We start from the raw sequence: 27,453 nt of genomic DNA, 5'->3' as shown, positions 1-27,453 counted from the left end.
GAGCCGGCTTTCTCTCTGAGGCTCGGCTGCAGCTCTGAGACCTCGGCTGCTGAAAGCAGGTATCTGGTTTGTTTGGGTTCTATAATCGAAACACTGTTTCAACTCCAGTTCTGAGATCCCGGCTGACTGAAAGCAGGTTTCTGGGGTTTTGTTTAGCTTCTATATTTGTAACATTGTTTCTTAGAGTGCAAGCTCAGAGGCCAGCAAGGCAGGCAGGGAACATTGGCTTCCTCCGTCACTGATGCAAGCAAGCCTTCTGTTCACTTCAAGCTGCCTGGCTGCTGGCCGCCATCTTGGTTGGCAGTTAATTTGCATATCTCGCTGATTAGCCAATGGGAAGGGTAGCGGAGGTACGGCTAATTACCATGTTTCTCTATTATAAGATAGGATTATTTAAACATGGTAAAGTTGAATGACTTTACAGTATATTTACCTGCAGTAACATTTTACCACATTTTATCACATATTCATATTTCCATTCATTAATTACATAATTTTTACTTCATTGAAAGTCAGTGGTGTTCCTCTGCTGCATTTCCTGAAAACTGTTAGTTGAATATAGAGGCTTGAACAAATTTCATCTTGAGCTTTGTCAAGGAAAAAAAAGGCATCTTGAGAATTTGCATCAGAAGACACATAATGTCTTGTCTCTCTTCTCAGCCTCTAGTGGTCATTGCCTACACCTATTATTATATTAGGAGTTGAAGAATTAGGGGTATTCTACTTGTTTAATTTCTGTTTCGTTTGTTAGCTAGGCTATATCTATACAAACAAAATAACTTTTGCAATGTTGGTTTAAGCAAAGTCATAATTTATACAGAAAAGGGCATGATTCGTGTTTGTTTCCTTTTGTCCACTAGTTTTCAAAATAACAAGTTGGTTTCCTACTATCTTCTAAGAGCAATCAGTGAAATCTTTGATGGAGGAGGGGGATGTGTATAGATTATGAAGTCATTGGTTTAAACTTACTTGGCTTATTTCAAGGCATCGAAATTTTTTTGATGTTCAGATTGTCATCTTTGATTAGTAGAAGCTTCTCCAGGCTTGCTCTTGAGTCCTTTTGCCTTGGCTGCAGTAGTCTTGAGAGCTTTCTTATTTTTCACTATTAATATTTAATAGGAACCCACACTTTGAATTTTTCTAGGCGGCCTGACCATAATTTGAGCTTTGTGGTTCTCAATAATTTTGCTTTCCCAGGAAACATTTGGCAGTGTCTGTATTCATTTTTGATTGTCACAAAGGGGGAAGAAGGAGAGTGCTACTTGCACCAGGGGCAGAGGCCAGGAATGCTGCTACTTATCTGCAGTGCACAAGGACAGCCCTTTCTCACAATCCATGAAATTGACATTGCTGGACCTTTATTAACAGACTAGAGGCCCAAACGGGTAGGGTCTCGAGGCCTGGCTGGTGATCGGGGCCGATCTGGGCCGTCTGGCTGCTGGATGGGGCCTCCCTTCCCTGGCTGCCGGCTGGGGCCTACCTTCGTTCCACGCCACCCTCTGTTGGTCAGCACACGTTATAGTGAGCGATCAAACTCCTGGTCGAACTCCTGTGGTGACAATTTGCACATTAGGCTTTTATATAGATAACTTAACAAAGGTCATACAACTAACCTTCACAGGACCTTCTTTGCATGCCATCCATCTATGTGGTTGCAAAAAGTAGGCATTTGAGGAATGTTGATAAAGAGCATATATGTATGTATCTTTCTCCTATACGTGATCATAAACATAAACAGCTTTAAAGTGATATCAGTGCTAAAACTAAATTTAGCTCTTGCAGTTGTTACAGAATTTTTGGTAGATTTTTGAAGCTACTCTTCTGTCTTTATTATGATACTACCCTTGTTCCTAGCATCCCTTCTCATAGTGCCATTCCACAGGCAAGTTTTTTCTTCATTTTCAGTAAGTAACAGCTTAGAACAGTGGTTCTCAACCTTGGCTGCACATTAGAAGCACCTGGGAGTCTTTTTAAAATCCTGATTTCTGGGCCTCATCCTCCGGAAATTCTGTTTCTTTGTTATGGGGTGGGGCCACAACATTAGTAACAAAGAAACAGACTTTCCGGAGGATGAGGCCCAGAAATCAGGATTTTAAAAAGATTCCCAGGTGATTCTAATGTGCAGCCAAGGTTGAGAACCACTGTTCTAAAGTGTAGCTAATGAGTTCCATGTAGTCCAGGAAAACTTGTCACCTTATTTGAAACCACCTGAAAGTCTTTTTAGGAAGAGATGTCAGCTGTTGTTGGTTATTAAGGTTCTGAGGTGGATGAAGTTGCTGGAGAGAGCAAGTCATGTCCCACCAGGGAATCGGGAGTCCACTATTCACTTTAGCAGATGGTTGAGAACCATGAAAGTGGTAGAAACATGTAGGTTTTGTAAAGTGTTCTTAGAAAGCAGTTTCAATAGCTTTGAAGTATAACAAGTTTGATGCCTAGGTAAGCATTTAGGGCTTCAAAAACCTGGATTTCATGACAAAGAAGCAAGTTTACTTAATTACTTTGAAGGTTCATGTGTTGGAGAAATGGAAGTGTTAACAAACTAATCAAACTTTTGTTATCGGTGTCATATAGGTATCTAGAAAAAGCCTTTTAAATCTTTGGTGTAACGAGTGGGGAGCTGGGTTTTTATCAGACACTCAATTGTCACTTTTGCCTGACTCTTCGCAGGTTTATCGCAACAGCCCAATGCGCTCTGGCTGTGATGTGAATCCCTTCTGTGCACTGTGTGGCTCAAGCAATGCCAACACCATGCCTCCGGAAATCCACTACGAAGCCCCTCTGTTGGAACGCCTTTCCCAGTTGGACTCTTGTGTTCACCCAGTTCTGGCATTTCCAGATGGTAAGAAAGGCCACAGAATATAGTCTAATAAATGAGACTCAAAGGGTTGAAAGTGAAAGGAAGTCAGCCAAGATCTTGGTACAACTCAGATATTATGATTGTATTGCTATCTGTCAACAGTCTTCTCAGAATTTTACAGATAGGACGCAATAGATCCATCAGATTTGCTATAAGAGAAAGATTTCTCCCAGCACTAGGCAGGGCTAAGGACAGTTGCCTCCAGCCACAAGCAAAGTGGTCTGTTATATCCCTGTATATCTTTAAAAATGTATTACCTGTGTGCCCATTATGTAAAATAGGGTGGGCAGCACTATTCTGAGAGAATGTCTTCATATTGGGTGTGTATGTATTACTGGGAGTGGTTACATGACAGCTTTCCAAGGTGTACGTGAGCATAGATCTTCATTGTTAGCATGTACTATTTTTCTAAGACTAACCTACCTGATAAGCTTCTGTGTTTGCCAGTTTTCCTTGTCATAATTGCTCTTCTCCCATTTCACAAAAGAAAATTATTCCTCTTACCCATATTGAGTCTCTTTTCTGTTTTGTTTTTTCATATTAAGTTTCAATGTGGGTCTTGCCCCAGAGTATAAAAACTTTAGGCAGTAGGGACACCAAAGGGACCATTTCCAAGAATTCATGGCTCCTGAAGGAGAATCCTGTGGGAATCAAGTAAAAAAGAATTGGAGTAAAAAAATTAATGAAGATGGAGTTACCTTATTTTGTGTAGATTCTGTGTTTGTCATCTTAGAGTAAATATTAAGAGACTAAAGTTAGACTTCATTCTATCTAAAAGTCTGATTGACTAAGGTTTAAAAGAAAGATTTTTCCTTCAGCTAATTAAGCTAAATACATTTCCATGTCAAGGTGTCGATTAAAATATTTCTGAGTTTATGTTTTATTTTTTTTTTAATTGCATTTCATATGGTACAAGTCCATGAGCAAAAATGTTAAAACCACTGCTCTAGATATCACCTGCAAGAATCCAGTGCTTTCATAATCTGGATTATTTCATTTATTTTCAGATAATCTCAGGATCTGGCTCCAACCTAAAGATATAATAAGCATTTCCTTTCAAATCACTGGTATTTTATCTGTTATGTTATGGCTGTTTTTAAATTTACTTTCCATTACTTAAATTGTAAGCTTCCTGAGGCTAAGGGACCATGTTTTTCTTCCTATTCTGTCCTTTATAACACCTCACAGATATTCTGTGCAACTTTTTTTCGAGGAGGGTAATTGAGATAGGAATATGTTAAAAGATAACTGAAATAGGACTCTGAGGAATGAGAATTATGTGGGATGTAAGGTTTACTTGTTTGTAGGAGAAAAAAAATGTTTTAGCATGAGTGGTATGTAAACTTTTTCTTAAAGGGACAGATGCTCAGTAATTTGGATTTTTTGAGCCGTACTATGTTTAGTCTGTGCAGCTTCACAACTCTGCCATAGTAGTACAAAAGCAGCCATAGACAATATATAAACAAATGGTGTGGCTGTGTTATAATAAAACTTTATTTATAAAAACAGTCATTGCCCTAGCTAGCTTGGCTCAGTGGATAGTTCTTGGCCTGCGGAGTAAAGGGTCCCAGGTTCCATTCCAGTCAAGGGCACATTGCCGGGGTTGCGGGCTTGGTCCCCAGTAGAGGGCGTGTGGGAGGCGGCCATTCAATGATTCTCTCTCATCATAGATGTTTCTATCTCTCTCTCTCTCTCCCTCTCCTTTCTTCTCTTAAATCAATAAAAATACATATATTTTTTTAAAAAACCACAATCATTAATAGGCCCTGGCCAGTGTGGCTCAGTTGGTGAGTGTCATCCCGTGCACCAAAAGGTTGAGGGGTCAATCCCTGGTCAGGGTGCATATGAGAGGCAACTGATTGATGTCTCTCTCTTTCTCTCTCCATCTCTCCCTGCCTCTCCCTTCTTCTCTAAAATCAGTAAAAGCATTTTTTAAAAAATCATTACTGATATCTGTTCTTTAAATGATGCAATTCTTTTGTTTATTTTGTTAATCCTCATCCGAGGACATTTTTTTCCATTGATTTTTAAAGAGAGTGGAAGGGGGAGAGAGAGAGAGAAACATTGATGTTAGACACATTTATGTGAGACACATCAATTGGTTACCTCCTGCACCTGCCCTGACCGACCGGGGCTGGGGATCGAGCCTGCAATCGAGGTATGTGCCCTTGACTAGAATCGAACCCGTGGCCCTTCAGTCCGTGGGCCGATGCTCTATTCACTGAGCCGAACCGGCTAGGGCTGAATTCTTTCTTAACCACCTAAATTCTGTAACTACTCCCTGACTTGTTATCAAAACTCTCTTTGACTAAAGAAAGGACATGGGATAATATTCTTGCTGCCATTTACTTTTAGCAAGAGTAGAAATGCTTAGAAAACTTGGAGCATATGAATAGTAAGCTAGGCAGGAGTTTAGGTCAGGAACGGTAGAGCTGTAAATTAGCTTAAAACAGAATGAATCGAAGACACTAAAGCATTTTCCTCTGCTTCAAATTCCAGGGTCATTGACTTCTACCTTCTCTTGCCATTGGGTTATTGCTCATACACCTGCTATTTGTATAGCATTTTGTGGTTTAAAAAGCACTTTTCCCACAACCTGCCTTAATTGCTTCTCACAGTAATCTTGTAAGGTGTTGCTTTCAGCTTTCCAGGTTAAGAAACAGGTTTGGAGAGGTAGTAGTTTTATCTCAGGCTAAATGGCTAAAGACTTTAGATGGCTGAAGAATTCAGACTCAGGTCATCTGATGCCTGACCTTCATTTTTCTCTATTCTGTGTTCCTCCCCAGCCAGGTTATTAAGAGAAGTCAGGTTTCTACTCAGTTCCACACTCTGGGTGCAGATGAAGCCACCAGGAAGACTTAGGAACATTTCTCGGATTAGTTACTCTCTCAGGTTTACCATGTTGAATTGTGTAGTCTCATATTTGAAAAAGAAGTCTGAAGCCTATACTGGTAGTTATATTCTGATTCCCATAAGGCCTCTTCCATACTCATTGAATATCAACTGATAAACATGGTGAGCATTCCTTTGGCAACAGTATTACCATGTACAGTTTTGAGTTGTCTCCTCCATGTGCCCTTGACTGGAATCGAATAGCTAATAGTTCCCTATTAACTGTCCTTCTGGCTGCATCATATCTGTAGATCTAACCACTGCCCTTATACTTCCCCACTCCATCCCATTCCAAGCAACTCGAGGTAGCAATGAGGAAGAAAAGAAGGAAAGATCATTTTCCTGCCTGCCTCTATTGTTTCTCCCTTTTTCTCTCTTGTCTTATATACACACAGAGCTCCTAACCATGACACTGGGGTTTGAACAAGAAATGGTCATTAAATTCTCCTTATAGGAAGATAATTCATATAAAGGAGAATATTTATATATCTTTTACTATACCAAGTTGGATGGATGGACATTTTTGCCTATGGATAAATTAGACTTTCTGTGAGTTGACCTGGGGTCCTAGATACCATATTAATATTGTTCTTATTCAGGTAATTTTGCTTTGTCCTAACAACTCCCACATTCAGAATGCAATCTATTTGTAAACTAGAAGATTTGCAGGGCCACAAGTCCACAGGGCACCATCCTATGTGAATAGTTCCCCCTAAAGTATTGAGATTCCCTGTGTATCATTGTGTAGAATAATGAATAACAGTGAAGACTAGCAGCTAGAATAATGCTGTGTAGGTCAGACGTGCATCAGGGTCACCTTTTTGCAACCTCTTCATTTTTAAGTAGAACCAGTTGTGTAGTTTGTGAGGCTAGGAACCAACGGAGGCTCGTAATACTAGATTTCTGTCTCCCTTCTTGACCTCATTCACTCCCATTAAGTGTAGCTAGAGATGATAGAATTTGAGGAACTGTAAACCAGGCAGGAATGTGGAGGCATTAGGGTGTAATCACTTTTTAGTATTCCAGAAAGAGGGGCTTGTTTCCTTACCACCTTACTTAATCTTGGTTAATCTTTAGCTTGAAATGTAGAGGATATATAACCTTGGGGAAAACCATGTTAGTTAGGTTTGGGTTTAATAAGAGCACCACCTGCTGGCCATGAAGATCTGTGTTTTGAGAGAGCTTGCCAAGACAACTAGCTGTATAGGTGGCTACCACAACTTGCCAGCAGGAGGAGGGAGTGAGCATTGCAAAACACCCCAAGAAAGTGTGTTTTGAGAAAATGGTGGAAGAGTATGAGCAAAACCGTCAAGTGAATTGACCCTGGTGAGCCTGTAGTCAAGGTCTTTTCATTTTGTTTGCAGAAATAGTAACTTAAGATGTTTGTAATCATTTCTGTTTTCTTGTTACTGACCTGATCAAGTATCTGCAATCTTTATTCTCTAATAATAGCACTTTAATGCCATTGCCTATGAAGGTATAGAACAGTGATGGCGAACCTATGACACGCGTGTCAGAGGTGACACGCGAACTCATTTTTTTGGTTGATTTTTCTTTGTTAAATGGCATTTAAATATATAAAATAAATATCAAAAATATAAGTCTTTGTTTTACTATGGTTGCAAATATCAAAAAATTTCTATATGTGACACGGCACCAGAGTTAAGTTAGGGTTTTTCAAAATGCTGGCATGCTGAGCTCAAAAGGTTCGCCATCACTGCTCTAGAAGAATAGAAACAGGATGTTTATCAGTCTTTCAAACCTATAAAGTTAAACATCAGAATATGAACAGAAAACTCCATCGATTTAACAAAAGGTGTTTGGGGTGTATTTTGGTTTTGAACTTGAAGAATAAAAAAGGCCAAAGTGACTTGCTTGTGAATAGGAGAATGACCTTCGTAAGGTTCAGATAAAGAGATATTCTATATCAGCAGTAGCCAACCGGTGGTCCGTGGTGTGATGTTTCCCTGGCTGGTGTGGCTCAATTGGTTGGGGCGTTGTCCTGTGCACCCAAGGGTTTTGGGTTCAATCCCTTGCCCTAGGGCACATGCAGGAAGCAACCAGTCAATGTGACTCTTACACATCCATGTGTCCCCACTCTCCCCCTCTTTTCCACTCTCTAGATACAATGGAAAAAATATTGTGGGGTGAAGATTAAAAACAACAAAAGAATGGTGTGATGTAGATCTTGCCTACTGCGAGAGTCAGAGTTACTGGTGAACTCACCTCACTTCATGAGATAGGAGCCCGTAGGCCAGGTGTTTGGACTAACCTTTAGGTGTTTTGTGTTTCTTGCAGATGTTCCCACAAGCCTGCACTTCCAGAGCATGCTGAAATCACAGTGGCAGAATAAACCTTTTGACAAAATCAAACCTCCCAAAAAATTTTCACTTAAGCACAGAACACCCATGCCAGGCAGTCTGCCAGATCCAACTCGTAAAGACAGGCACAAGTTGGTCAACTCCTTCTTAACAACAGCCAGTAAGTTTTAGAGGACCAGGGAGTCCTCTAGTTATTTTTCTGTTCCTTTTATAGTCTCACGTTACTGGTTTGCTATAGCAGTATGTTGGGTTTGGGAATTGACTATACAAAGTCAGCTTACAGTCTACTTCTACTTGTCTTGGATTTTTTTCAGATGGACCCAGAATGCTCAGTGAACAGCCATCAGTGGCACAGCATTGGGTCTATCTGTGAACAGGCTCTCTTCTGTAGCCTGGTGTCACATTTCTCTGGTTGAGGACCCTTTGGGCTCCCTAGCCATTTTGCTATTTGCTAGAAGCATCAGCCCCAGAGGACTGTCCTGCTGCCCCAGGTGTCTATATTGGCCTAGAGAGAACTCAAGAGCTCGGAATTTAAATAAGATTAAGAGAAAATATTTCACAGCTCTTTTTCTGTTCCCCTCTTCAGAGCTGTCCCATCACCAAACCCGGCCTGACAGGACCCACAGGCAGCACTTAGACGATGTGGGGTCTGTGCCTGTGGTGGAGCGAGTGACAGCGCCAAAAGCAGAGCGCTTGCCCAACCCACCACCACTCGTGCATGACCCAAACCACAGCAAAATGAGATTGCGAGACCATTCATCTGAGAGAAGTGAAGGTAGGGCCAGGCCCGGCACCTCTACCTGCATTGCACCTGCTCGGGGCTTTCTGGGGCAGCCTGCGCTTCTCTTAATTGCCCCCAGCTTTGTCCTTCACTCTAGGAAGGCAGAGTAGAGGGACCTTACTGCTTCTAAATGCAGGCCACTTCTTACTGCTGCAGCAACCTCTGCCCAGCCCCTTACCAGTTTGCTTCACCTTTTTATCCTCCAGGCTTAGAAAGCATTTTGCCTTTACTGTGTATTGCCGGAATTCCTAGCCTTTGCTAGGATTTTCAAGTAGAGCTGGTTAGAGGTAGCCACATATTCTTCTTTTCTGTTGATTCTGCAGTGTTGAAGCATCACACAGACTTGAGCAGTTCGAGCTACTTGGCAGCCTCCCACCATTCACCGCACAGTCCTTTGGTGCGACAGCTCTCCACCTCATCAGACACCTCTGCATCCACCAGCTCCAGCCCACAGGTTACAGCCAGCACATCTGTAAGTACCTGCATGAAATTGGCCGCACAGCCCCTCTGTAGTTTCAGCTCATTCAAATGTCTCTTTGGGACAGTTTAGAAAGTGAATTATGAAGCCCAGGGCAGTTATGAGGACTCAACTCATTTCAGAGAGGAAGGGAGAGAGGGGTAGAAACATCAGTGATGAGAGAGAATCATTGATTGGCTGCCTCCTGCATGGCCCCATACTGGGGATTGAGCCCACAACCCAGGCATGTGCTTTGGACTGGAATCGAACCTGGGACCCTTCAGTCAGCAGGCCAATGCTCTATCCACTGAGCCAAACCAGCTAGGGTGTTATGTGTCTTTTTAAAATCAGAGTGGTGGTATTTGATTTTCAACAGAAAATCAAATTGAGTTGTTTTTCATAATAGAGATGGATCTGTGTTGAGCCATCCATAGAAAGCTTGATGCAGAGAAAAACCCTTAAAGCGGTCAATGACTATTCAAGATTTGTGGGACTAAGTTTCACATAGCACTCAACAGTACCATGGCTCTAACCTTCTTAGTCTAAGAAGTAAGCCAAGAGAAGTGATAAAGGAGCGATACCTATAGGTATTGAAGACATTTGATTTCCCAGCTTTTAACTCTGCTGGTGAGTGGAGCTACTGTACCGAGAATAAAAACTGATGTTAGGGTGCCTGGAACGGAAGGGAGAAGGCCCATGCTTTTCCGAGGTACAGAGCAGAATTACAGATCCAGCAGGCCACCCTGGCAGTGCTTACTGGTACACTCACAGTGACCTCATAAGTACTGCATTCTATCCAGAAAGCTGGTCTCATAGCCATTTCAGACACACATTAGAATTTCGTTATAATATTTAGTTCCTCAAGGTGTGCCTCCTTGAATACATCTACCTGTAGTGGCTTTCTGTACTAAAGGGTCCTTTATGTAATAATTATAATAATAATGGTAATACTAATAATAAAACATTGCCGCTGTAATGTGTCAGTGCTAAGTGTTTTCCACGTGTTCTTTCAGTCAGTTCTATAATACCCTTTGACATGTAGTTGGTGTTAGGGATTCCCATTTTGTAAACAGGGAAACTAAGGCTTTCCAAAGTTAAATAAATTGCATAAGCAAGGCAATTTGTGATGGTTATAATTGTGATTCAAACCCAGGCCGCCTGGCTGCAGAGCTGGCTCTCTTACATTACATACACAGTGTTGACCACTGGGGCACCCCATGGCAGAAGCACCTTATGCAGGTGCTTTGAAACCCCTTCAGAACTGACATCAAGAAACTTCTAAGCCCACAAAATGTGCTCACTAGGTAACTGTGATCAGGTAGGAATTCACATTGTTCTGTCTTTGCTCTTAATAGTCTCCATGTTCCTTCCTCTTCTTCACCTCCTACATTCCACAAATTTTGTCTAAATAGGTGTATATAGTATCTATCACAAACTTAGCTACCCATCAGCAAAAGGTAGATAACCAAAAGACCAAAGGATTTCAGAGAGAGTTGAATTCTGATAGAAAATCTGAACTCTGAGATTCAGTATTTCTCACCTGCCAACCCTCCTGTGTCTGGACACTGTTAACTTGGGCCTGGATCATTTGACATTTTTACTTAATATTTATTGAGTATAAATTTTGTACATAACTCTGTGTTAATCATTAAGGCTCTTGCTGCCTTTTTATTTTATTTTTTCTCTAAGAAGCTGGATTTATTTAATAAAGTGAAAGCCCAGATACTTAAAATAAGGTAGAGAAACTAAAGGACATGGGGAGACATTTAGGGGGACAGAGAGCAGGAAGAGGTGTGTATGCTAGTGCTTCACAAAAGATTGTGGATGCATCGGAATCAACTCAATTACTTTAAAAAATATCCCTGAAGATTCTGATTTCATAGTCAGAAAGGGGAGTCTGAGAAATTTTTTTTTTTTAAGCTCTCCCTCTTCATCTTGCTTCTGATGTGCAACCAGGTGTGGGAACCACTATCCATTCCCATCACCTGCTCTCCACCTCTGATTCTAAACAGGAGAAGAGCAGTTATGTTCGACCAAATTAGTATCTGATGGAATGGGGGCGAGTCATTTTAGGGAAAATATATACCTGTTTCTGGCAGCAGTTTCACTTTTTAAAAAAATTTATTTTATAGAGAGAGAAACATCGGTTGACTGCCTCATGTACGCCCCCTACTAGGGATCAAGCCCGAAACCTGGGCATGTGCCTGACTGGGAATTGAACCAGTGACCTCCTGTTGTATGGGATGACACTCAACCACCTGAGCCGTACCAGCCGAGCTCGCATTCATTCTTTTTTTTTAATATATTTTATTGATTTTTTTTACAGAGGGGAAGGGAGAGTGATAGAGAGTTAGAAGCATCGATGAGAAACATCGATCAGCTGCCTCCTACACACCTCCCACTGGGGATGTGCCCGCAACCAAGGTACATGCCCTTGACCGGAATCGAACCTAGGACCTTTCAGTCCACAGGCCGACGCTCTATTCACTGAGCCAAACCGGTTAGGGCTCGCATTCATTCTTGATTAAGATATATGGAAAGCTATCTGTTGGGGCTTCCTTAAGGAACTCTTCTTGTAGTAGGACATACAGTTTCAACAAAGGTGTGGCAGTCAATGACAGTCTATTCCAGTGATTTTTCAACCAATATGCTGAAAGAATTTTTAAAACATGCAATACCTGACTATGTACTCCAGGGCACTGACCTCTTTTCCCTTAGATTGTCAAATAAGAAAATGACAACAGCCAACACAACCATATCCATCTGGTGTGACTGAATCAAAATTATACCTTTTTTTGTTGTTCTTATATCAGGAAAAAATATATTCTTGGGTGTGCCACAAAATTTTACTAATTAGTTTACATGTGCCATGAGATAGAAAAGGTTGAAAATCACTGATCTATTTTCACTTGATAGAGAGGGAACTTCAGGTGAGAAAGACATTGTGATAACCTTAAGTCATAGGTAACGCAGCTAAAATCCTTGCCCAGGAAGCGCACTGCCTTTCAACGTTCTCTGAGAATGTCCTGAAATGATGGGGTGAGTCAATTATATGTCGCCCTCCAGGAACAGAGTAGAGTGGTTGGTTGTAGGGAACAACCTCTTCCTCATCTTCTTTCACTAACCTCTTCTGGGCCAAGCACACATGGTGGTTTGGGTTTGAATGCAGTCTCTTAGGTGTTTCCAGCTGTATTGTCGCCACGGCAGCACGTTTGTCACCCACTGTTTCCCTCTGGCCTCTCACAGGTCAATTGCCAGTCTCTGTGGCAGGGTGTAGGGTGTTTGCTATCTGGACACAAACAGCTAGTGGACTTTTTCCTCCATCTACGAAACCAAGCCCTTTGGCTTTATTCCTTCTTTGATCTCCCAGCTGTTGTAGGTGCCCACCTTCTCATTGGATCCTCATTAGTCTTTCCCAAGAGTTTGATCTTCTCAACTTCCCTTTCCAGGAGTGAGCTATAGAACCCAGTCCTCTTCTTCAGTTTCTCTCCGCTCATCTAGAAAGCTCTCAGCTCTTCCCCCAAGAATAATAGCCACAAAGAGGGAAATCACATAGTGGCTGAGCAGATGGTGGGTTCAGATTTAGCTGAAGAGTTCAGATCTATAAGAAGGAGGTGATTTCGTGACATCCAAGGTTAGATGATCTATTGAGCTGGACCTATTTTGGGGGCATCTTTCAGGATAAGGGAAATCATTTTTATAACCCGAAGAGTCACCACTAGGTTTAAGCATTGCTTTTAGGAGCTACTGTGAGTCTGAGTCATGGGTGGGGATAAAAAGGGGGAGCAGAAAGGATTTAAAGTGGAAAGAGGTGCCTGGCCGGAGTGGCTCAGTTGGTGGTAGGTGTCCTTCCCATGCACCAGGAGGGTTGCAGGTGCAATTTCCAGTCAGGGCCCATGCCTGGTTGCAGACTCGACCCCCAGTAGAGGGCATGAAGGAACAGCTGATTGCTGTCTCTATCTCTCTTCCTCTTTGTCTAAAAAAAAATCAATTTAAAATGTGTATTAAAAATTATTTTGAAATAAGGGGGAAGGGTAATAAAGGTGTTTATGGAGGAATAGGAACCACAACTGACTCAAGGCCCCAGAATACCCACCCTGTGAAATTCACAGAAGTCTCTTCACATGAGCCCATGAAGGGGGCGGGTGGACAGTGAGACCTGTGCACAGGAGGTACTTACCAGGACCCACCTAATATTTCTCCTGAGGGCTTTGTTATGGGAGACCATCTCCTAGAAGCAAGCAGCTGCTGCCCAGCCTCACCCGTGGGACCCAGGTGCCTGTTTATTGGTGATCCTGTTTTAAGTCTCTGGTGTATGCTTTGATGTTTGTAGAATTGTGCCTCTCTTTCAAACTTACCTTTGTCTTACAGCAGCCAATAAGGAGGAGAAGGGGAGAGAGCTCATTTGACATTAACAACATTGTCATCCCAATGTCTGTTGCTGCAACAACCCGTGTAGAGAAACTGCAATACAAGGAAATCCTTACTCCCAGGTAGAGGACCTAAATAAATCGGTTTCTCTCCTTATTCCTTTTTACTTTGTCTCTCGTCACTGAGCTCTGGGTCCTAGCTTTGAGTTTTGTCTTCTCTTTACGAGGAAGTTGTGTGTAACAGAAGTGAAATTATTTCTTATTAGTTCTCTCTCATTCCATTATTTAAGTCTAATCCAGTGGTTCTCAACCTTCTGGCCCTTTAAATACAGTTCCTCATGTTGTGACCCAACCATAACATTATTTTCGTTGCTACTTCATAACTGTAATGTTGCTACTGTTATGAATCATAATGTAAATATCTGATATGCAGGATGGTCTTAGGCGACCCCTGTGAAAGGGTCGTTCGACCGCCAAAGGGGTCTCGACCCACAGGTTGAGAACCGCTGGTCTAATTAGACCACAGGCCACAAAGTGGTGATAGACGTTATTCTGTTTGACACAACAATGTGTTTTAAAATACTGAATTTGTCGTCAGCATCAAAGCAGGACTTCACATATGAATCTCTGTTTCTAGCTTTTGTTGATATATCAGAAGATTGGGTGACCGTGTATATGCGATCCCATGTGGTAGCAATCTGCTGGTGCTAAATAGTGGTGGTCCCTTCAAATAGGTTCCTTTGTTTTTGTCAGTCTCCGAGCCTGCATTGGGTTTTTGGCCCTTGTGGATATTGAGTGTGGGGCCTCTTTTAGAGGCCTCCAGGGCAAAGGAGGACACGCACTATAAGAGGGCAGAGCCTGCCAGCAGAAAGCAGTGTCACTCATAGGTACATGGCTCTCATTCTTGCATGGACATGTTTATCCTGCTCTGGAAAATTGCCATCTCATGATTGTCCCTTCTTGGTTTTGCAGCTGGCGGGAGGTCGATTTTCGGTCTCTGAAGGGGAATCCTGACGAAGAGAACGAAGAGGTAATGGCATGGTCATTCTCTCTTAAAGAAGATACACACGCGTGGGTGTACACATCCAGACCTGTGGTGTCAAATGCTGCAAGCTCACATTCCTGTTTTGACGGGGAAGAGTCTAGTGTGGGGTGGGGCTGGCTCTAGAATTGACCTACCCATTCTTAAACTCAGCTTTCTGGAAGAAATTGTTAATCATTGAAGCTGCTCTATTGCAGATCGAGGACTTGTCTGATGCAGCCTTCGCCGCCCTGCATGCCAAATGTGAGGAGATGGAGAGGGCTAGGTGGCTGTGGACCACAAGCGTGCCACCCCAGCGGCGGGGCAGCAGGTGATGCGACAGGGAATTTGGGCCGTGTCCATGGAATTGCCACTGCATCTCAATTGCTTTTGCTCTTCATATTCAGCCATTGGCAGTAGCCGAGAATACAGAAGTTCCTTGGTGTTTGTTGCAACCAGTGAGAGTATAAGCAGTCAGACTCTGGTCTCCTGAAAAGCAGGCTGACTGACATTTGGAGGCCTCACCACACACTGTCTTTCCTTTGGACAGTGGAGCATGGTTGTGTGGTCGTGCTCGAAAGAACTGCCCCACCTTATCTCCAGTTATTGTTCACAGTTGCAGAAGCCCTCGGGATTCTCAGCTAGAAAGATTTAGATTCGATTTTGCTCTTTCCTTTGACTATAATTTTCCGAGTCTGAACTAATTTCCCTTCCCCTGTGAGTTCTAGGCATTGGGCAGGGATTAGCGCTGGCATTGTTCAGCCCTGGCTTTCTTTTGGGATGACAGTTCCAGATGTCATATTGTGTAGCCACCTTTGTACTCGGTGGTGGGAGGACATGAGGGGATTTGTGATTCCTGGGAAAGAACTGTTGGTGTTAGTCTACCTTGGCTCCTCTGGTGAGACACTTGCTTTCATGCCTCTCCAGAACCCTCCTCCCCCACCCCCCAATAATATACTAGAAATTCCCTTTACTCAGGCACTCACATTTGCACTTCTTGGTGTACAGGTCTTACAGGTCATCAGACGGCCGGACAACCCCCCAGCTGGGCAGTGCCAACCCCTCCACCCCCCAACCCCCCTCTCCTGATGTCAGTAGTAGCCACTCTTTGTCGGAGTTCTCCCACGGTCAGTCCCCCAGGAGCCCCATCAGCCCGGAACTGCACTCGGCCCCCCTCACCCCTGTGGCACGGGACACTCTACGACACCTAGCCAGTGACGACACCCGTTGTTCCACGCCAGAGCTGGGGCTAGACGAGCAGGTAAGGGATGCTGCCTTTGCATGGGTTGGCAGGTGGGGCGTGAGATGGGGAAGGGGCAGCACTGCTGAAGATGGATCTTCATGTCATGACTCCCTCCCATTGTGAAGGGGAGGAGGGGCTGCACTTGAAATTGACCTTCTGAAGGCACAATGGAACTGGCCATGGTTAAAAGGGCGCCCACTCTGTGAGGGGTCTTCCCAAACCACCCAGGAACTCGAGAGAGACTGGTCAGGGACTCTAGTCCACACGTGTTGGGGCAGGAGGCAGCTGGTACTGGGTGCTCACCAAGGCAACTTGTCTGCCCACAGTCTGTCCAGCCCTGGGAGCGGCGAACCTTCCCCCTGGCGTACAGTCCCCAAGCAGAGTGTGAGGACCAACTGGATGCGCAGGAACGGGCAGCTCGCTGCACTCGGCGCACCTCAGGCAGCAAGACTGGTCGAGAGACAGAGGTGGCACCCACCTCACCTCCCGTTGTCCCCCTCAAGAGTCGGCATCTAGCAGCAGCAGTCACAGCTCAGCGTCCAACTCACAGATGAGCGGGAGACGAGAATCTAAAGACTCACTAACTATTGGCATTAAAGCTTCAGAAATCTCTGCGTTTGATATTCAAACATCATATGCCGGAAATTTTCACAGTTTTTAGTGAATTTAAGGAATTTAGATTCTACTTTGGTATTTTTTTTTCTCATTTTGATTTTTGTTTTGGTTTTGGTTTCCATGTTTTGTTGTCACACACCTGAGCACTTCCTCCAGCTGGCAAACAGAAGTTCAGGATAAGACCCTGCCGGCCTGGTCCTGGCACATCCTCTGCACTGTTGAATCACTGGACTTAGCGGCGTTTGATGACCACCTCTCCCTCGCACCTGTGGGCAGGGTGGGACAGCCAAGTGGGCAGAGGGAATGGAAAGCTCCAGCTCAGTATTGCCACCTTAGGTTAGGGTGGGAGAGCAGCTTGCTCTGGGTTCTTACCCCTCCCCACTCCTCCGCTCCCCTCCCACCTGTGGCTTGGCTCAGCTCCGGCCCTCCTGGCTGGGTCTCCCTTGGCCATCTGTGCTGGAGCACCCGCGCCAGAGCCTCAGCTGTAACTGCCAGCTAGAATGGCTTCCCCTGTCACCCAGATCTCGGAGACTGATGTGGGGTTTCCTCTGCATTTGGTCATCTCTGTATTGACTCCTTAACTGCAGTTAACCTGGCTGTGGCTGCTCAGGTCCCCATCCTGCCCCTTCGTGCCCTCTTGTCTGCTCCCCATGCCATATACATACCTACGCACACCAGTTCTTCCACTCGGACTTTTTTACCCTCTCCTGTTCCATGAAGCTAGAGTTAGGACTACTTAACCTCTATTCCCACCTCTGCAAACTAGGGGTCTGGGAAGTGAGCAGCCATTTCTTCTATGTAATTCTGTTTTCTCCGGCTGATTCATTCAGTCGTTTCCTTCCCCCTCCAGTTCCCTGTCAGTGTCAGTTCGGCCCTTCCTCTTTTAAGTTTCCCTTTCCTGTGGAACATTGTCTCGTCCCAGCTGTGGTTCCCATCGCTACCCCGTGATCACTCCCTGGTTGTTAACCTTGTGCCTGTCTCATGTATGATCACATTACCAAAAGGGGCAATAAGGACTTTTTTTTTTTGCCATTTTGTAATCATATAAAAATAGTAAGCAAACTGCTTAATGGTTGGGGTTTTTTCACAATTTTCAACATTAGTGATTCTTTTTGATTCTGTTTGCAAGTTAAAGGGTTTGTCATTGTTTCTTTAAAAAAACAATAATGCACCATATCCCTATGCATAAAGTGCTTCTTCTATTTATAAGGTTGAAAGGTCTGAATAACCCTTTTAGCATTGTAAAAAAACAAAAAAAAAACAAAAACAAAAATGGAAAAAAAAACCTTGTATTTTGTAAATATTTTCTTTTTCTGCTTTGAGCTGTGTATTGGCAGCGAAACATGTAGCTGTCTTTGTTCTATAGAAATGCTTTTCTTCAGAGAAGCTGATCTTTGTTAATGTCTTGATTCTGTTCGCAAAGCACAGACTAGTGCTTAAAAAAAAAGGAAGGAAAAAATGAAAAAAATAATAAAAAAAAGTTACAGAATGTTGTGTGCTGGGCCTTTTTTGACACTTGGACATGGTATTGCTGCACAGTTCTCTGGTGTCCTGACTTGCTGTGGACTTTGGGATGTCTCTATTCTGTCGTGTGGGCCCCTCGCAGGGTCATCTTATCACCAGAAAGCGGGTAGGGGCCAGTGAGAACATATACTTTGTATGGAGCCTGAGCTGCTTACCTGCTGCCTGAGATTAGAGTATCTGAGGAGGCTAGGTGCTTGATTTTCTTTCTATAAAGATGAGTAAGTGGGTGGGCCTGTTCTTTATTGTTTTTTTCCTTTTCGTGGCAGTCAAGTTGAAACAGCCAATGAGCTGCCTATCCTGGTCGTGGAAGCAGCAGTTGGCGAGGTCACGTTTGTCTGTGGCCGCCCTGTTGCTACTCCTGTAGTTACAGTTGCGATCTCTACTTCAGCTTCTGTCTGCAGTGGCTAAGGAAAAGCTGAGCAAAGTCATATTTTGAAACTTGGAAAATCTAAGGGCTCCATGTTAAGACCTTGAACTGATTACTGAGGAACAATAAGATGATGGTTTGTTTTGTTATTGTTTCCCTTTGTGATATTGCTAGGGGTTGGCTGATATCCCTGTTTTGATTTAGCAGACCTGTTCCCCAGTACTGCTCCCAAGAGGAGGAAGGCAGCTCTGTAAGCCTGCAAGAGAGCTAAGCCATTCTTTCAGCTGATTGGCTGGTGTTCTGCTTCAGCCCCAGGCCTCGAGGCTCATTTCCAGGGAAGGAAATATCTCATATACCAACCCCAGTCTTTTCAGGGTTGAAATCACTAGAATGGGTCAGCCCCAAGGGTATTGACCAGGACCTTTGTGAGCACCAGAGTGAGACAGTCGGCCTGAAAATGAAAAAAGGCTGAGAACTCTTCTTCCACCTTCTGGGCCCTAGAGGGAGTTGGTAAACCCTCATGGCCCGGTTTTAACAACATTGTCTTTCCCTGTTCGGAGCTAAGTTCTCCAAAGCTGAAAAAAGACTTGAAAATCATACATCCCATAGCATTTCTTTGTCTTTTGAATTTATGCACATAGACCTCATTTAATCAGTAATAACTTTATTTCCAAATTCACTTTTACAGCAACAGTCCGTGTATATCATTTGTTAAAACACACAATACACCATATGGACATTCACAGACAGGAAGCTAAGCTAAGATTGTTTCCCCCCACCCCACCCCCCACCCTTAAAATTACTGAAGAAATCATGGGACTTGCAAGTGTCAGAAATTGCCCTGCCAGACACTGCAAATTCATGGGCTAAGTCCATTAGGAGGTGAGCCTGGGTCAGTGCCCAGGACAACCCTTTTCAAAACTGAAGAGCAACTAGAAGTCTCATGAAGCCACGGATCTATAGATGGGACACAGTGACCTCCATCTTTACCCTCATCCCTGCCTCTTGGGGGACAAAGATAAAAGAGGGTGAAGGAAAAGATCTTGGCAGCTGCTAGATACAGGCTGCATGTCCAGAGTCAGTGGGAAAAGTGACACAGGTGCCCACGGCTTACAGCAAAGTTTGCCAGGGTCTGGGAGGCACGATTGTGGGCTTGGGGCCCAGCAAGAGACCAGAGCAACCACATCTCCAGATTCCTCCACAAGCCTCACCGCCTGCACCTGGCTGGGAAGGACATGGGAAGCAGCTGGCAGCTACTGCACTTGGGAATCCAGTCGGTGAAAAGGCGGCACCCCCAGGACCTCTAGCAAATGCGGTTGAAATGGTGAAGAAAAGGGTTACAAGGAGGTTTAACTGCTGTACTCCAAGACTTCCCCTTGCCCATGGTAACTATCTTACAGGTTCCTCCCCCCAACCCCTATAGCACAACAAGCAATCGCAAACAGGATACAGTCTCACCATTGAAGTCAATTTAAATGGAACTATTGATAGAATGGAGAGCTTGAAGGAACCAGGCATAGAGCATACCCAGCCCACCCAAGGGACATTGACTGGAGAGAGGGAATGGGGAGAACTCAGCCCTGGGGGATTGTCCTCATTTAAGGTCACAAGCCAGCACCCCTTTGTCTCTCCTCCCCAACACTGACCTAAACCATAATTTTGAGGCAGACCCCAAGCAGCCCACCCTCCCAGGGAGATTCCAGGGCCCTCGGAGTCAGGTGTCAGAGAACAGGGCACAGGAACTACAGGAAGAGGAGATGCAGCGCATTAGTGGCAGTGATGAGGGGCCACCTCTAACAGCTACCGGTCCTTTAAACCACATTTCCTTTTTCTTTCTCAGAACCCCAAGAGCAGCTGGGACTCGCAGGACAGCCGAAAGCTCTGACTGCAAATGAAGCCTCCAGCCCAGTTGCCTTCAACTATCTAAACCGGAAGTGGCAGAACCGGTCCCGAGGCTGAATTTCTTTAAGCAGCCATTTCCACAGAGGCTGCTTCCCTTTCCCCGAGGCAGCAGACGGACTCCTGCAAGGTCCTCGGGGCTCTGGCCAGGCTTCGGGAACGGTGTCTCCTGGCGCATCATCCTTCCTCTGCCGGGCAGCTGTGGCAGCAAGGCCCTGGGACCTTTCCCCAGCTGGCGCTGGCTTCATCTTCCTGGTGATGCAGGGCTGCTGTGGGGCTTCTCCAGGCTGTGGCCAGAGAGGGCATTTTCACGCTGCAAGCCAAGCCAGCCCAAGACACAGCTCTGCCCGGCAAAGGGAAGCCCGGGGTGGGGAGGGGCACCAGCTTCCTTGGTCCTCGTCCTGTGCGTCAGGCCTTCTTCCAGCCGAGGGTCCTCCGCTGGCTGTCAGAATCTGCGCTCTGCTGGTCCCAGATGCTGAAGGAAACCTCTCGGGAGGCCAAGCAGGGGAGAGCCACACTGGCCTGGGGTCCCAGCGCAGGGGAGAGCGATCCAGGACCCCCACCAGGTGGGTTAGAAACCTCTTTACAAGCATTTCAAGATACATGCGTCCTTTTTTTTTTCTTCTTCTCACTATCATAGTCACTCAGGTGAATCCAAGCATAAACAGACAAATCTGACGACAACGCGACAGGTGCAGACGGGGAGGGAAAGGCGACATCTATGTATATGTTCAGCTGCTCCAGTGGACAGACAGCATTGCTTCCAGCTGGGACGGGGAGAACCATTTCCAAGTGGGCGTGTCCCCTTGTGGGGTGTGGCGGGCTGACTCTATGCACTTGAGGCTGAGCAGCGTGGGGCTCTCTGCGAGGCGGGCAGTCAGAGGCTGGGGTGGAGGTGAGGGACAGGGAACGTGGTCCCTCCCGGGGGGCCTGCCTGTCCTGGTGCCATCTCTGACAACCAGGACATCCAACCTGCTGCAGCTCAGCACAGGAAGGGGCAGGCCTTCTGGGAGGGAAAGGCTCTCCAAGTCCACATCCAGGGTCACTGCTGAGCCCCATCCTGGCCTTGCCAAGCCCCATGTCTGGATGGGAGGTAAGGTCATCGGGTTCATCATGAGGGACAGGCCAGTTGGATGAGTGTAACTTAGACCTAGAAACCGAGGTCCCACCTTGTGCCCGGACTTTGCCTTCCCTTGATTTCACCCCTTAGTTAAGACTAGGTGCCTCCCACATCCAAACAATGTGAACTACTGAGAAGGGTGGTGAGGCTGGGGACTCGGGACAGTGTGACATAATGAGGGGCACAGGCAGTGACTGGGCTTCACCCAGCAGACACAGGGTGTGGTGGGGCCAGGCAGCTGGCTGCAGTCGGGTGGGAGGAACAGGAGGCTCAGGACCCCCTTCTGCGCCCCGCCCCCCCTCGCACACTCCAGAGATGCCAGCGGCCCAGGCTTGGGAACAGGCGGGTGTCCCACAAGAGGCACAGGTCCTTACAAGAGAACTGGTTAGCCCTAAAGTCCCAGATCAGTGAGGTGGCCAAAATCGTGGCTGCACTACCAACCATCAGAACGCAATTGAACAGAGTGTCCCTGGGGTGGAGGGAAGCCCTTCAGGTCAGGACCGCCCCGCCCCGCCCCTGCAGGGGGGACAGAGGCCGGGGGCCAGTCTTCTCTAAGGAAGTCACCCACCGGCTGCCAGCCACCCTCCCGCCAGCCAGCCTTCTCCTGCCAGGCAGGTGGGAAGGACTGGAGCCCTTTTCCACAACCTGCCTGCCCTGCCCTGCCCTGCCCTGCCCTGCCCTTGAGGGAGGCACACCCACCTGCACAGACCCTGGCCACCAGCCGCAGGAGGCCCCAGTGGAGGCTGCTTGTGCTCCCTGCTGCCCTTCCATAGGGAGCAGGTCTCCTCTCCCTCGTACTCTTACCTCCCCCCTCCCTCTCTCCCGCTCCCCTGCCCACCCCTGCCTCAGCCTCTCCTGTGTCTCCCCCCACCCCTACCTGTCCAGCTCACACCAACATACCAAGTTGCAAATCCTTTGTTGCTGCCACAGCCTCTGTGACATCCCCAGGATGGGGCCAGAGGGCACCCCCAGGCCCCTGAAAACCCCAGCAGCACCTTTCAGAGCCTGACTTCCTTCCTCTTCTACTCAGAGGGGGGAAAAAAGAATCAAACGGAATTGCCCAAGGAAATGTTGGGTGTGGCCATCTTTAACGTGTTTTTAAAAACATTTTATTATTCTTAGCCCACCCATCAATTTGGAAAGATGGACTTGGCTCTTATTCCCATCACTGATTTTGAAGTCCCGAGCCAGAGCCGAGCGACAAAAGCAGGTTAAGTGATTAACCGATTACCCGATCTGTGAGGAGCAGCTGGGGGGCAGAGGGCGAGGGGCCAGGTCATTACTCTTTTTTTTTTCCACACTCTCTCACTCTCTTCTCTCCACGATTATTGACCGCCCCGGGGGCCTGATCACAAACCCTGCTTGGCCAGGGAGGCGGACACTTCGTCAGCTAGCGTGGCGAGCTGGGGCGAGTCTACCATGTCGATGCTGCCCGTGGAGGACACGTTGCTGAGGTGCCGCGGAGACGTGTCCCCGGACACCACGGGCGACTTGTACACGATCTCCGCCCCGTGGTCCGTCTTGGCTTTGGCGTTCTCACGGAAGGTCAGCTTGTGGGTTTCAATCTGCGAGACAGGAGGGGAGGGAGGCTGAGAGGAAGAGCCGGAGAAAGGGGCACCGGCCCTGCCAATCTGGCCCGGGTGCGAGGGCGCCAACGAAGGGGTGGCGCTGTGGGTTCATCATTTCCAATAGCAAACACTTGTGCAGTTCTTCCCTCCTGCCTCCCGGCGACCCTGTGCCCCTCTCCAGAGGCAGCGGCCGCCCGAAGTGTCTTGTGGACCCTTACAGACATATCCCGCACGGGCGTATGTGTGAACACGTAAAAAATGCATGTGCCCGTCTATTTTAATACGTAGGTAACAATATGCACTGTACTTGGCTCTGTACTTTGGTTTGTAGACTTAAACCTTCTGCTATCAGCGGTAGTTCCCACGGGCTTGCTGGTGGCTGCCTGGCATTCCACCAGGACGGATGTACCCACGGGCATCTGCCCCCCTGGGGGTGGCTGTTTCAGCTGTTCCAGGCTTTTGCTGTGACAAAGAATGCTGTGTGTGAATAACCTTGGATGACCTTGAACACACAGCATTTCACACCCTGTAAGCGTGTCCTACAAGTGGAGTTGCTAGCAGGTCCTACGGCGTGCGCATGCGCATTCTATCCCGACATGCCGCCCAGTTGCAATGCAAGTGCTGAAGTTCGCCGGAGAAGACTAAGGGACGCCCCCAGAGCCACAGCTGCCCTGCCAGGGGCCACGCACACCCCTCCCCTTTGCCAGTGACTGATGAGTCTGGAGGTGGCGGCAACTGTGGGCAGCACTGATGGGTGTGACAAAGCCCTTTTATAAAAGTAGAGAAACAGTCTGCCACCCCGGAGGGCAGAGCGCCAGTGGTACCTGGGAAACTCAGGAAGCGTTAGCCAGAGAGGCAAGTGGTACAGTGATTCCTGATGAGCCCTGAAGTGATGGACGCAGTGATTCTCAACCTCTCGGGAGTCCTAAGACCTCTCCGAGTGTCTGATGAAACCATAGAAACACACACAGTTTCTCCCGTGGGCCCAGGTGAAGGGTCCCTACCGCATGGGCTTGCGTGTGGCTGTAGAGAGACTAGACTCCCACTGAAGCCATATATGTGCTGATTTTGTTCCATTTGGGGCCAGCGCTTTGACCAAAGGACTCTTCCATATTTCTGTAGTGGAAGGGCCTTTTTCACATAAGTTTTGATAAGAACATTCATGTTTTTTAAAAGCTTTGTTCTTGAGAAGAAATGACAGGGTCCTAGTAATGACCCCAAATCCCCCAAACTGAAGGGAACTCAGGCAAGACCCAGCGACTAGAAACTGCCGGCCTCCCCGGGGGCACGCCCTGGCAGCGGCTTGGCTGAACTCGGGGTTTCACTGTCGCTGTTTTGCTCTAACTGCCTGGTGACCCATCTAGAAAGTGAGGTTCTGTCCCCAGGACTTGTCTTTGGTGCCTGGGCTGGCTTGGGGATGGCTGCTGCCTTTTGTGGCTGCTTGGCAGCCACGGGGCCTAGGACAGCGGCTCTCACATTTGCACTAAAGCAGAGGTCGCCAACCTTTCGGCTCTCACCACGGACCATCAGTTTTAAAACCTCCAGGTGTCCAGACCACACCTGAGACCAGTCGGCATCTCCAGGGTGGGGCCCCGGCTCCAGGCCCATCGCACCCCCAGGTGACTGCAGCGGGCAGCTAAGGCGAGCCCGCTGTCCTGGGGGCTGCTGAGGACCACATGGCGCCAGTCCCCGCAGGGCCTCCAGCTCCCTCCCCTGGAAGCCGGGGCCAACAGCCTCCCCCGGCCCTGCCCCCTTTACCTTTTTATTCCCTCCCCCAGGGACGTGGGTGATATTATCCAGAGACCCGATCTTCGACTGGACCCTGTCCTTGAAGTCCAGCTTCTCGGATTTGACTTCCACCTGGCCGCCGCCTGGAACACAGCACACACCGCGCCGCCAATTAGCGCCGTTTCGAGAGTCATTCCCAGGAACACCGGCTGCTGGGAGCAGCGAGGACGCGCCTTCCCTTAGAAAGCGGCTGGGGCACAAGGCAGTCCTTCTAAAGGGTTGGACAGCAGTTGGCTTCATCCCTCTCACCAAGGCATGCATCAATATTGACTGAGAAAACTCTTCCTCCTGAGATAATGCAAAGGTGAGTGGCAGCTGGGTCTGGGAGAAGCTGCTCCCAGTTCTAACTGGGTGGCTTCCAGACAGGGAAGTCGTTCTGTGTCAACATCCTGGACGCTGCAGCCCTGCACGACCTTGGCATTAAACTGCAGGCAAAATGCACCCCCAATAAAGAAGGGCCCTGGCCCTCCTGCCTCCTCAGATGCTCGATGCCACCCACAGCGGGCTGAGGGCGAGAGAAATGACAGCTGACCCTTGAACAACACAGGTTTGAACTGCATGGGTCCACTTACACGAAGATTTCTTTCACTAAATATTGTGTCTGTTGCTTATGATTTTCTTTGTAACGTTATCTTTTCTCTAGTTTATTGTAATAACACAGTATTTCATACACGGGACATGCAGAATAGGCACTAACTGCATGTGTTTTTGACTGCACAGTGGTTGGCACCCGACCCCCCACGTTGTTCCAGGGTCAGCTAGACATGACTTGCTTGGGTGGGACAAAGCCGCCCAAGAAAGCTGCTCCCAGTGGGTGACCCCGTGGAGGGTAGTTCTCCCTGGGAGAGAGACTCCCACAAAATGTCCAAGGGAGCCCGGAGACAATGAGGGCTTCTGCATGAGGCTTCTGAGGCCTCTCCCCCCACAGGCTGGGTTCCAGAGGGACCTCTGCCCTGAGAGCCTGGCCCCACTCTGAACCCGGCGGGAGGTGGCATCTAGCACTGTGTTCAACATGGTAACCACCAGCCACATGGCCATTTCAATGTGTGGGTTTTTAATTGAATTTATTGGGTGACATTGGTTCATAAAACCATACAGGTTCCAAGTGCACACTCATCGTGTGCTCATCGCCCAAAGTAACGTCTCTTTGTTCACATTTGTCCCCCCCTCACTTTGCCCACTTCCATCCCCCTTTCCCTCTGGCTATCACTATACTATTGTCTGTGTCAGTATGTTATCTATATACTAGAGGCCCAGTGCATGAAATCATGCATGGGTAGGGTCCCCAGGGGCTATGGGGGTGGGGGAGGGGTGCTTCCCCTCCCCCCAGCGCCTGCCCCATTGCCAACACCCGCCATGTTTCGTGCCACCCCCTGGTGGTCAGCACACATCTAACTCTGGGTCGGTCGAACTCCTGCCGGTAGGGACAATTTGCATATTAGCCTTTTATTATATATGTGTATATGTGTGTATAAATATATATATATATTTTTTTTTTACTTAACCCCTTCACATTTTTTCATCCAGCCCCCCAATCCCCTCCTCTGACAACAGCTGTCAGTCTGTTCCATGTATCTATGCCTCTGTTTCTATTTTGTTTGTTAAATTATTTTGTTCATTAGAGTTCACATGTAAGTGGAATCATATGGTACTTGTCTTTCTCTGACTGGCTTATTTCACTTAGCGCAGGGGTGGGCAAACTTTTTGACTCGAGGGCCACAATGGGTTCTTAAACTGGACCGGAGGGCCGGAACAAAAGCATGGATGGAGTGTTTGTGTGAACTAATATAAACTCAAAGTAAACATCATTACATAAAAGGGTACGTCTTTTTTTTTTTTTTTTAGTTTTATTCATTTCAAACGGGCCGGATCCGGCCCGCGGGCCGTAGTTTGCCCACGGCTGACTTAGCGTAATGCTCTCCAGGTCCATCCATATTGTTGCAAAGGGTAAGATTTCCTTCTTTTTTATGGCTGAGTAGTATTCCATCGTTCAAATGTACTTTTAAATTTTAATAAAATTCAGCTCCTCAACTGCCCTGGCAACGTTTCATAAGCTCAACAGCCACACGTGGTCAGTGGCCTCGACACTGGACATCACAGGTGTCCAGCAATCGCAGCATCGCAGCGAGCTCTGTGGGTCTCACTGGTTTCTTTTGGAGTGGGGGAGGGGGAGGGTGATGGTAAGGCGCCAACAGTATCATTTTCTGTTCAAAGTCACAGAGGGGACACAGCAATGGCCCAGGGTTCCGTGTTGCAGTTTGTGCAGTTGGTGAAGTGTCCCCCATGTTGGCTGGGGACCAAGCTGGGACATCCATAAAGCCGAGCTTCGGGGGCCAGACCAGGCCGCTCCCCAGCTCTCGAGGTCCACGTGCAGCCTGCGTGGAGCACTACGAGCCATGGGCTAGGGCAGTGGTTCCCAACCTTGGCTGCACATTAGAATCACCTGGGAATCTTTTTAAAAGCCTGATTTCTGGGCCTCATCCTCCGGAAATTCTCTTTCTTTGTTACTAATGTTGTGGCCTCACCCCATAGCCGCTCGGGTGTAGGATCAGCATCTGCCCTCCCTGCTCAGGAACGAGATAGGACAGCCCCTTCCACCCTCAACACTCTCCATGGCCCACATCGCTGCT

The 27,453-nt window shown here is 47.0% G+C and overlaps 2 protein-coding genes across 12 annotated transcripts in view; one reads left to right on the top strand and one right to left on the bottom strand.

The window, feature by feature from the left end:
- The window catches only part of KANSL1 (KAT8 regulatory NSL complex subunit 1), a 164,641-nt gene extending 146,595 nt beyond the window's left edge, over positions 1 to 18,046 (top strand). For 2 of the 3 annotated variants that reach the window (XM_005858588.2, XM_005858587.2), the window contains 9 exons: positions 2,668 to 2,839; positions 8,048 to 8,230; positions 8,657 to 8,845; positions 9,175 to 9,323; positions 13,680 to 13,801; positions 14,651 to 14,708; positions 14,918 to 15,030; positions 15,708 to 15,960; positions 16,269 to 18,046. In XM_005858588.2, the coding sequence (XP_005858650.1) occupies positions 2,668 to 2,839; positions 8,048 to 8,230; positions 8,657 to 8,845; positions 9,175 to 9,323; positions 13,680 to 13,801; positions 14,651 to 14,708; positions 14,918 to 15,030; positions 15,708 to 15,960; positions 16,269 to 16,496 (1,467 nt within the window). In that variant the 3' untranslated portion in view covers positions 16,497 to 18,046. The remainder of the gene's footprint in view (positions 1 to 2,667; positions 2,840 to 8,047; positions 8,231 to 8,656; positions 8,846 to 9,174; positions 9,324 to 13,679; positions 13,802 to 14,650; positions 14,709 to 14,917; positions 15,031 to 15,707; positions 15,961 to 16,268) is intronic. The other variant, XM_005858590.2, reaches the window with a different exon arrangement.
- Positions 18,047 to 19,095: 1,049 nt separating this feature from the next.
- The window catches only part of MAPT (microtubule-associated protein tau), an 87,623-nt gene continuing 79,265 nt past the window's right edge, over positions 19,096 to 27,453 (bottom strand). For 8 of the 9 annotated variants that reach the window (XM_014531928.1, XM_014531931.1, XM_014531944.1 and 5 more), the window contains 2 exons: positions 24,794 to 24,906; positions 20,970 to 23,032 (listed from right to left, as the gene is read on the bottom strand). In XM_014531928.1, the coding sequence (XP_014387414.1) occupies positions 22,817 to 23,032; positions 24,794 to 24,906 (329 nt within the window). In that variant the 3' untranslated portion in view covers positions 20,970 to 22,816. Of the gene's footprint in view, positions 23,033 to 24,793; positions 24,907 to 27,453 lie in introns of all 9 variants that reach the window. The other variant, XM_014531958.1, reaches the window with a different exon arrangement.

Source organism: Myotis brandtii, unplaced genomic scaffold (genome assembly GCF_000412655.1).
Source record: "Myotis brandtii unplaced genomic scaffold, ASM41265v1 scaffold120, whole genome shotgun sequence".
In the NCBI taxonomy this organism is placed as follows: domain Eukaryota; kingdom Metazoa; phylum Chordata; class Mammalia; order Chiroptera; family Vespertilionidae; genus Myotis; species Myotis brandtii.
This window is presented reverse-complemented; position numbering and strand designations above follow the sequence as displayed.